General features: G+C 58.4%; 1 protein-coding gene across 1 annotated transcript; it reads right to left on the reverse strand.

Annotated features, from left to right (window-relative positions):
- Positions 1 to 5,307: 5,307 nt before the first annotated feature.
- Positions 5,308 to 9,949, reverse strand: LMF2 (lipase maturation factor 2). Its single transcript, XM_068561184.1, has 14 exons — positions 9,800 to 9,949; positions 8,930 to 9,183; positions 8,748 to 8,776; positions 8,392 to 8,606; positions 8,138 to 8,316; positions 7,533 to 7,665; positions 7,243 to 7,368; positions 7,069 to 7,174; positions 6,899 to 6,995; positions 6,634 to 6,816; positions 6,329 to 6,497; positions 6,050 to 6,161; positions 5,882 to 5,978; positions 5,308 to 5,801 (listed from the first exon to the last, which is right to left on the reverse strand). The coding sequence occupies exons 1-14, from the start codon at positions 9,891 to 9,893 to the stop codon at positions 5,511 to 5,513; spliced, it is 2,085 nt and encodes a 694-aa protein (XP_068417285.1). The 5' UTR covers positions 9,894 to 9,949; the 3' UTR covers positions 5,308 to 5,510.
- Positions 9,950 to 10,056: the final 107 nt, after the last annotated feature.

Consider the following 10,056-nt stretch of genomic DNA (forward strand, 5'->3'; position numbering starts at 1 on the left):
CAAATTGCAGTAAACCCCCAAGAAACTACCACTCACACCCCACGACCCCAAATCAGTGATCTGATGGAATGGTGCAGCCACCAGTCGAAGCCCCAGCCGTGGTGCCAGCTTGGAGACGGTGCCCCTGGGAGTCGGGCTGTGGAAAACGCCCTGTGTCTGGGAGCCATCTGGTGCACGTGGGCAAGCGGCTCTCACTCCTGCACCCGCAACCCCTGGAGAAACTGTTGCTGCCTGCCCCAGTGACCGGGTGGTGCTGCATGTGGAATGCGCTTCTCAAGGAAGCAGCGCTTCCTCCCACAGACAGCCCTCCGAGCTGGGCAAGGCCAGCCACGTGGCTGTTCTGAGCACCTCGGCCGCTGAGTGAGCAGGCAGCTGAGGGGCGTGACCAGTGCTGACCTCCACTGGGAAAGGGCTGCTGGTGCACGACTGAGAGGCCAGGAGAACTGGGAACAAGCTGCTGGAGACCCATAGATGTGCAGTGCTGAGTCCAGCAGCCAGCTTAGTGGAAGACGGCAGCGCCCTCTGCAGACGGGCCCGAGGGCTCAGATACCTCAAGATGGTGAGCGTGGAGGCCCGACCAGCCCTACCTCGTGATTGTTGCAGGACCAAGCACAAGCTGTATTTTTTCCTCGCTGTCCTTCAAACATCTTCTGGTGGCTAACTGCACTGTTCAATGAGATGTGAGATGTAGAATTTTGAGATGCGACTGTACTGAGCTCAGGGGTGGGTGTCCAGCTGGAGCCTGGAAGTGATGTGGGTGCCTCCCCACCTGGCATGAGCGAGGGGTTTCGCGTGGGATGTAGAGTGGCTGCCTTGCGTTAGTGGAACGTTGTGTGGGAGTGGGGAGGGAGTGTGAATCAGAAAGATGGACTCATCAGGGGCCTGGGCACCCAAGGGGGTGGGTGTTGGAACTCTTCCTGTGGACGGAGGCTCTGCCTTGCCACGAGTCTGGGTGGGAGGCTGGGCTGCACTTCCTCTCCCACCTTTCCTTTTGGAAGTCAAGAAGGGGAGAAACTTGGTGCTCGCCCAGCAGCCATGGGGCCCACATCCCAGCCCCACTGGACTCCGGAGTCAGCCCTGGGTCCCGGCACTGTGCGTCCTCACCAGGTCAGGCTGTGGTAAGCTTTTGCCTCTGGTCAATCTTAGTAAGTTTATTCTTGGTAAAGGGACGTTCAAGTGAATTACTGGCTCATTGCATTTGTATGTTTATTCATTTATGGGTATTTTTTTGAAGCTTGGGAAGATTGTGTTGCGTCAGATGACTGAACAGTTAAAAAATAAATTAAATTTGTAAAGCACTTAGAATATTTTAGGCATTTAAAATTTATAAATGGAACCCTTCAGAGTTATTGCTAAAACCTGCTAGAGTTAAATAGAAGAGAGAAAATGAAAGTACATGAATTGGGAGACTCACTCTTGTTACGAAGACAATACAGTTAACCCTTGAACAACTCCGGTTTGAACTGCACGGTCCACTTGTATGTGGATTTTTTCACTAAATACATATTACAGCACCACATGACCCTCGGTAGGTTGAATCTGTGGATTTGGAACCTCGGATATGGACGGCAAACTGTAAGGTTATCCTCGGATTTTCGACTGGTTAGGGTCGGCGTTCCTAACCTCAGTGCTGTTCAAGGGTCAACTGTACTATTCCATGCAATCTCTATCAAAATTCCAATGGCACTTTTATTTTTTCAGAAATAAAAAAATCCATTCTAAAATCTCAAGGGATCCCAAATAGCCAAAAAATCTTGAAAAACAATAAAGCTGAAGGACTCACACTTCCCAATTTCAAAACTCACTATAAAGCTACAGTAATTAAAACAATGTGAGGGACTTCCCTGGCAGTCCAGTGGTTAAAACTCCACACTTCCACTGCAGGGGGAGTGGGTTTGATCCCTGATCTGGGAATAATGATCCAGCGCACCACGTGGCGAGGCCAAAAAAAAAGGGAGGGGGGCAAAGGACTTGGATAGACAGTTTTCCAAAGAAGATATACAAATGGCCAATAAGCACATGAACATATGCTCAACATCATTAGCCATTGGGCAAATGCAAATCAAAACCACTTTGAGGGCTTCCCTGGTGGCGCAGTGGTTGAGAATCTGCCTGCCAATGCAGAGGACACGGGTTCGAGCCCTGGTCTGGGAAGATCCCACATGCCACGGAGCTGCTAGGCCCGTGAGCCACAACTACTGAGCCTGTGCGTCTGGAGCCTGTGCTCCGCAACAAGAGAGGCCGCGATAGTGAGAGGCCCGCGCACCGCGATGAAGAGTGGCCCCCGCTCGCCGCAACTAGAGAAAGCCCTCGCACAGAAACGAAGACCCAACACAGCCAAAAATAAAATATAAAACAACAACAACAACAACAAAACCACTTTGAGGGCTTCCCTGGTGGTGCAGTGGTTAAGAATCCACCTGCCAGTGCAGGGGACACGGGTTCGAGCCCTGGTCCGGGAAGATCCCACATGCCGCGGAGCAACTAAGCCCGTGTGCCACAACTACTGAGCCTGCGCTCTACAGCCCGCGAGCCACAACTACTGAGCCCATGTGCCACAACTACTGAAGCCTGTGCACCTAGAGCCCGCGCTCGGCAACAAGAGAGGCCACTGCAATGAGAAGCCCGCGCACCACAACGAAGAGTAGCCCCCACTCGCTGCAACTAGAGAAAGCCCGCACGCAGCAACGTGCAACCCAATGCAGCCAAAAATAAATAAATAAAATAAATTAAAAAACAAAACAAAAACAAACCACTTTGAGATACTATTTCTTACCCATGAGGATGGCTTTTATCAAAAACGGGAAAATAACAAGTGTTAGTGAGGATGTGAAGAAACGGAAACCCTGGTACACTGCTGGAGGGAATGTAAAATTTAAAAGATGCAGCTGCTGTGATAAAGTTTGGTGGCTCCTCAAAAAGCCTACCATAAAATTGCCATGTGATCCTGCAATCCTACTTCTAGGTATACATCCAAAAGAACTGAAAGCAGGGACTCAAACAGATACTTGTGCACCCACGTTCACAGCAACATTATTCACAACAGCCAAAATGTGAGAATTACCCAAATGTCTAGTGATGGATCAATGGACAAAATGTGGCATAAACATACAATGGAATATTATTCAGCCATAAAAAGGAATGAAGTTCTGACACAGGCTACTGCATGGATATACCTTGGAAATATTATGCTAAGTGAAAGAAGCCAGACATACAAGGGCACAAATTGTATGATTCTATTTACATGAAGTGTCCAGAATAGCTAACTCCATGAAGACAAAAAGTAGATTAGTGGTTGCTGAGGTCATGGGAAGGAGGGGTTGGAAGATGCCAGCTAGGCATAACAGGGTTTCTTCTTGAGATGATAAAAAGGTTTTAAAATTGACTATGGTGATTGATGCACAACTCTGTGAATCTACTGAAAGCCACTGAACTGTGTCCTTTAAGTGGGTGAGTTGTATGGCACGTGAATTACATCTCAAAGCTGTTACGGAAAACAAAAACACCTCCCCCACCCCGCTCCAAAAGAGATTCATACACTGAGCTTAAAGCCTAAGATCAGGTTTTTACATTTTAAATATATTACAGTTGTCTCTCTGTATCCAAGGGGGATTGGTTCCAGGAATCCCCCCAGACACCAAAATCCACGGATGCTCAAGTTCCCTTACATAAAATGGTGTAGTGTTTGCATAAACTAACACACATCCTCCATACACTCTAAATCGTCTCTAGATTACTTATAATACCTAACACAAGGGAAATGCTATGTAAACAGTTGTTGATTGTGCAGCCAATTCAAGTTTTGTTTTTTGGAACTTTGTGGAATTTTTTTCAATTATTTTCAACCCGAAGGTGGTTGAGTCCGTGGATGCAGAAGCTGAGGATACAGAGGGCCGACTGTACTTTTTTTTTTTTTTTTCCGTTTTCTTTATTGTTTTCTATTCCGTTGATTTTTGCTCGCTTTAAAAAATATTTATTTATTTATGGCTGTGTCGGGTCTTAGTTGCGGCAAGCGGGATCTTTTGTTGTGGCGTGCAGGCTCTCTAGTTGTGGCGTGCGGGCTTAGTTGCCCCGTGGCATGTGGGATCTTAGTGTCCGGACCAGGGGTTGAACCCGAATCCCCTGCGTTGGAAGGCAGATTCTCAACCATCTTCTTCCCACCAGGGAAGTCCCTGGGCTGTTACGTACTGTCTTAAGCCAAAGGTCAACTTATAGATCATTTAACTGTGTCTAAGAGCATCCGAAGGCTCAGGTCACAGGTCCCCTTGAGCCACGTGTGACAGTGGGCACGGGCTGAGCGTGGAGCACTGTCTACTTGGGTCAGTTGTGGGGGGGGCTCAGTGACTTGGGCGGAGGGGTTGGGCACACTGGGGGGCTCTCCCGGGGTCTGTGAGGTGAGAGCATGAGGGGTAGGGGCTGAGGACAGAGCCAGGCACAGGGGAGGCAGTGACTTCCTGATTGACAACCGATCTCCAAACCGAAACTTGGACAGCGCCTTCAACTCCTGCTCCCAGGAAGCGGTCAGAACACAGGTGGTCATACGTGTCCTCCCTCTTCCGGCCCTGGCCCAGGGCCTCTGCTCCTCCTTGCTCTCCCCACCCACGCCCCATTCCACTGTCAGTGGCCTGACGAGTTCCCTCCCCCATCTCTCCTCCACCCCTGCCTAGGCAAGGGCCAGTGTGCTGACCCTTCAGTTCTGCCCTGAGATGAGGAAGCAGGAGCAGGAGAGTAGGAAGGGGCTGCGTTCTGGTGAATTCTCCAGCCCTCAGGATGGTTTCAGGCCCCACGTTCCAGCACCAACCTCGTAGCCTTGATGTGTAGAGCTGACAGGTCGGCCAGGCTGTGCTGCACTGAGGCTCAGGGCTTCAGGCAGCACCGGCTCAGACCCTTGCGTCCACTTTATAGACGAGAATGTTGAGGACTGCACAGCGAAGGCACCCAGGAAGACTGGTCAGCCATCAGCCAGACAGTATCTGGGCTGTGTCCACCGTCAAAGGCAGGGACGGCCCACTGCCCTCAGGCCTCCCCAGTGGGAAGGAAATGGCAGGCACACGATCAAGCATGAACTGCCTTTATTCGTTCACGGATCCGAATGACAGGACAGGCTGCTGTGGAGATGACCTCAGGGCCATCTTTCCTCCTCTCCCACAGCAGGTCAGCCTCATCCCTTTCTGTGCAGGAGCTCGTGTCAGGGGCATCAAGCTTGGACCCCTACGGTGGGAGCAAAAGGGAAGGACCTCCCACAGCCCTGATTACAATGTCCTGGGAAGGACCCTGGGCCAAGTCACACACGGGCCTCCTGGGCCATCCATCAGGCCAGAGAATGCCCTGGGACGGGACGTGGTTAGCGTGGGTAGATGAGTGGGCCCTCGAAGCAAAAGGGCAGCACCCCAACCTGCGTCTGCGTGGCAGCTGGCTAAGGCACGGTGGCTGGGCCACGTCCTGCTGCAGAAGGCCAGAGACAAGCCGGGACCCTGACCCTCTCCGGACGTGTGGCTGACAGAATGGGGTTACTTTTTCCGCCGAGGGGTCTGGGAATCGCTGCTTACGTCGGGGGCTGGGGAAGCTTGTTTGCTGGCAGCCACCGAGTCCTCCGGGGGGGCTGGCCTGTGCTTCTCCTCCTTGGCCCGAGGGGAGGACTGGGGGCCCAGAAGGGCCTGCATGACCCTAATGGCCACCACGGTCCCGAGGAGCCCCCAGAGCAGGGCAGGGGCCTCCAGGGGAGACAGCTGTTCCCGCATCCAGCGGAGCGCCTGAGCCAGGGTGCTGCTGGAGCTGCGGGGCCGGGGCGGGCTCTTGTCCTGGAGGGGGTCGGGGGGGCGTGGAGTAAGGCCTGGGCCCACCCCTGCCGCCCACCCCAGGCTGGCTGACGCCTTCCCACCTGAAGGCCAAACTGCCCGAGCAGCATGTCCAGCGTCGGGTCCCCCAAGGACACGGACGGGAAAAATTCCTCCACCCACTGGCGTCGCCACCACTGGCTGCAACGGCACGGGGCACTCAGGCGGCGCCAGCGCACAGGCCCCGCACCCCACCCGGCGCCCGGCCTTACCCCTGCTCCCCGGGCTTCGAGAACCGGTACTTGTAGCGCTGGGCCCGCACGTAAGTGGGCGGCTGCTTGTGGAAGGGGTACCTGGGCGCGTGGTTCTGGATGAGGCGGATCACTGCGAGGGGCGGGGAGCTAGCTCAGCACCCGGCAGCTCCCTCAGCCTGGGCCCTCCCCGCGGCCCCGCCCCCACAGCCCCCCCAACCCCGCCCCTCCCCGTGACACCTCCAGCAGCCCCGCCCCCGAAGACCTCCCTATAGGCTCCGCCCCACGGCCCCGCCTCACCAGGCTCTTTGCCCTGAAGCAGGCGGAGGACCAGGCTTGTGAACCAGGGACTGTGCGTGTGCGGGCCCAGGGCCGCGAACCACATCTGCCAATCGAGGCGCGGCTGGTGGGGCGCCACGATGGGGGGAGCCCGGCTCACGTTACCGGGCTTGTACATGAACTCGATTTCCTGCCAGGCAGAGTTAGGTTTAGCATTGCCAGCAGGACCTGGTTCCCGGCTCTTCCCCCCAACCCCACGCCTGTGGGCTCCCCAGCCCCGTGGAGCCCGCCACGCGCCCCAGACGGGGGCCCCAGGGAGCTCTCACCGTCCAGTGGTGCCCGTCATAGCTGCCCTCGAGCACCACCTCGGGCCGTCCACCCAGACCAGTCATCCGGCGGAAGAGGCCGTAGGAGTGGGCCAGCTGCAGGTGCTCCACGGTGCCAAACAGGCGGTGGGCCCCAGTCCAGAGGCGCCCATGGGTCGAGGGCTCCATGTAGGAGTATGGCACCTAGACACAGGTAGGCAGAGGCTCAGCAATGACCTTCCAGCCCTCTCCCGACCCCCTACCCCGGCCGCAAGGGACTACTCACCAGGCTGATCGTGAACAAAGCCACCGTGGCCGTGCCAAAGACGGACAGCTGGACTGCAGCACAGAACTTCTGCAGCCACCCTCGCACTTGGGTCCACCTGGCAGGCAGGGGACCGAAATGCAGTCAGGCCTGCTCTGCACAGCCCTACCCCACCCCCTTTGACTATGTACCTCCAGAGGGCGGTCAGCAGTTCCCAGGCAAGGGAGGCAGCCCCCAGCCACATGGTGGGGAGGGTGACCATCTTCAGCCACTGGGAGAACTGGTGGAAGGTGAAGGCTGTGGAAGGAAGGGCGTGTGAGGAGGGATGGCCCAGCCTCTGCCCTGAGCCCCCAGCTGGCACTCACTGGTTTTGGAGTGAACGCTGTGCTGTTCCCAATCCACTTCCAGGCCAAAGCAGTACACCACGCCAGAGGCCAGCAGCCCGTAGACGGCCAGTTCCAGCAGCAGGGCCAGCAGGGCCTTGGGCCAGGCTGCAGGGCAAGACAGTCATGCGTCGGCTGGGAACAGGGCTGGAGGGTCTACGGCCAGGGCGCTGGGGTGGAGCTAGAGCAGGGTCACGTGGGGGGTGCTGGCAACACTCTGGCGGGCAGCGGGGGTGAGGACGGCTGTCTGTCCGGGACAGGCTGACACTCACAGGAGGGCGTCTTCTTGCGGCGGCTGTTGCCAGCCAGGTGTGCGTCATCCAGGAGGGCAGTGGTGAGCACCAGGGTGAGCAGGTTGAAGAAGTTATAATTGCCAGTGATGATAATCAGGACTTGCAGCAAGACCTGGCGAGGGTCTGGACTCAGCGCTTGCAGGGGCCGCCCCCTTCCTGCGCCCTTCAGAGCCCACTTCCAGGCCCCTCTGCACCATCCCTCCCCGCCCCACCTAGATCTCTCCTGCAGGCCCCTGTGCCCCCCTCATCACCGCATGCAGGCCTCTGTTTTCCCACTCCACCTGTCCTCCCCCTTGGCTCACACCTTCCACAGCTCCCCACCACCACCTGGAGAAAACTCAAGCTCGGCACGCCTCATGCGGCCCTTCCCCACCTGCCCCTGCTGACCCAAGATGGACATCCTCCAGCGAGGCTGCAGCCCTGCCCCACAGGCACACCTTCAACGTCAGGCTGACTCGCTCCTCTGCCCGTGAGGCCTTTCTGACTGCTGGCAGCAGACACCCCATCCCCGGTGGGACCCTCTGGGCAGTGCAGAGGAAGGCCACGTCCTGCCTGTCTTCCTGATGGCTAAGGACCCCACCCACCTGGGAGTAGAAGGCAGCCAAGCGCAGGCGGCGAACAGGAGCGAAGAACAGAGGGGGCACTGCAATCTCGATGAGGAAGGTGGCCACCACGCTGAGCTTGTGCAGCCAGACGGGCAGATGGTGGGCAAACCAGGAGGCGGGCGTGGGCAAGCACTGAGTCTCGAAGTGGTAGGTGAGGGCTGCAGGTGACAGGCGGATGGTCAGGGCTAGGCAGAGTCCCCCAAGACTGCCCCACGTCCAGGCAGAGACCTCACCGGTGAGCCCCCACCACGCGGGGCAACGGCTGGTCAGCTTGACCACACCCGAGGCAAACATGAGGCGAAACAGCAGCCAGCGCACGAGCCAGAAGGGGAGGTCTTCGTGGGGCAAGACCCCTGCCAGCCTGCCCTGGGCGTGCTTGTGGCGCGGGGGCAGCCTCAGAGGGGCCACCAACAAGGCCAGGAAGCCAGTCTCCAGCAGCAGGGAATCCCTGTGGGGAGAAAAAACAGCACAAAGGGCCTCCTCCCCATCAAGGCTGCTCCCCTAAGGGGGTCCTCCCGGGAGAGACAAACACAGCCCACCCCATCCACCCACCCAGCCTCCTGCAGCCCCACACCCAAAAATCACTCACCACTGGAAATAAAGAAACACCTGGCCCACCTGCAGGGAGAAGGGCTGTCAGGGAACAGGGGGGGTGTGTCTGCAAAGGCAGACAAGGCAGAGGCAGGGGTGGGCTGGAGAGCGCATGGGCCTGGAGTGAGCTGGAGATAAGGGTCCCAGTGGTGCAGGGGGCAGCAGGCAGCCCTCACTTGCCTGGTAGGCAGACAGGTAGGCGGCCCACAGCAGCAGGTAGACAAGGAAGTGGCGCAGCTGGTGCAGCAGCAGGGCTCCCAGGGCCAGCAGGGTGCCCAGCAGGCTCAGCAGCTCCAGGCCCTGTGCTGTGTCCAACCCCAGTAGCGGCGTCTCCCACAGCAGCGTTGGGGTCTCCCACAGCTGCGGCCAGCGTCCCTTTCCCTGCGGCCGCAGCGTCCTCCGTGCAGGCAGGATGCCCTCAGGGCCGTACAGGCCTGTGAGAGGGCACGTCAGGGCCAGGCACTGGACACTGCCCTCCAAGGCTTGACTCCTCCCGCCAGTCAGGGCCTTCAGACCCGCCTCCCCAGGTCAAGCCCTGCAGACCCCCACCCCCACCCCCGCCAATCTAGGTCAGGACCTGCTGACTCTGCCCGTTCACAGGTCAAGTCCTGCAGACCCTCCAGACCCTCCCACCCAGGTCAGGCCCCAGGCCTACCCGACTCCCCCAGGTCAGGATCTTCCACCCGGCAGGGCCCTGTTCCCCTTTCCTCCACGCCAGAGCGTGTTCTCTTACCTGCCCACCAGGTCTGGGCCCACCCCCCTCAGGGCTCTGCCCCCCGCCCCAGGTCAGAACCCAGAACCCAGAACCCTACTGAAAAGGGACCCTTGCACGCCTTCCCACTGCCCACACCCCCGCGGCCCGCAGGACACAAACCGCAGCCCCCTACCCCATGCATCAAGGCCTGGCCTTCACTCCCGCCCCCAGACAGCGGAGTGTCGGGTGGGGAGATGAGGGGTCACAGGGCGCGGGTTGGGGGGGGGGGGGTCCCGGTCACAGGGCGCGGGTTGGGGGGGGGTCCCGCGGGGGGGTCCCGCCCTCGGCGCCCTCACCCGGGATCTGCGTGTAGAGGGAAGCGAAGGCGAACATGAAGACGGCGGCCACGCCCTGGAGAAAGAGCTGCCGCGGGAGGCGAGAGCCAGCCATATCCGCTACGCTGCTGCGGGCTGGACTGGATACCAGGGTCCGGTCCGCCCCGCCCCTCCCCGCCGGCGGCAGCTGCAAGCCCCGCCCCGCCCCACGCAGCCGCAGGCCCCGTCCCCACGCATGCCCCGCCTCCGGCGCGTCCTGAGACCCTTCCGGTGCGATT

This window comes from Eschrichtius robustus, chromosome 13 (assembly GCF_028021215.1).
Source record: "Eschrichtius robustus isolate mEscRob2 chromosome 13, mEscRob2.pri, whole genome shotgun sequence".
NCBI classification, from domain to species: domain Eukaryota; kingdom Metazoa; phylum Chordata; class Mammalia; order Artiodactyla; family Eschrichtiidae; genus Eschrichtius; species Eschrichtius robustus.

Excerpts from the sequence above, each read along its gene's own strand:
- LMF2 (XM_068561184.1), bottom strand. The coding sequence starts at position 9,893 with ATGGCTGGCTCTCGCCTCCCGCGGCAGCTCTTTCTCCAGGGCGTGGCC. Across the intron at positions 9,184-9,799 it reads CCTCTACACGCAGATCCCGG|GCCTGTACGGCCCTGAGGGC; the intron begins GTGAGGGCGCCG and ends GCCCTCTCACAG. Across the intron at positions 8,777-8,929 it reads CCTACCTGTCTGCCTACCAG|GTGGGCCAGGTGTTTCTTTA; the intron begins GCAAGTGAGGGC and ends TTCTCCCTGCAG.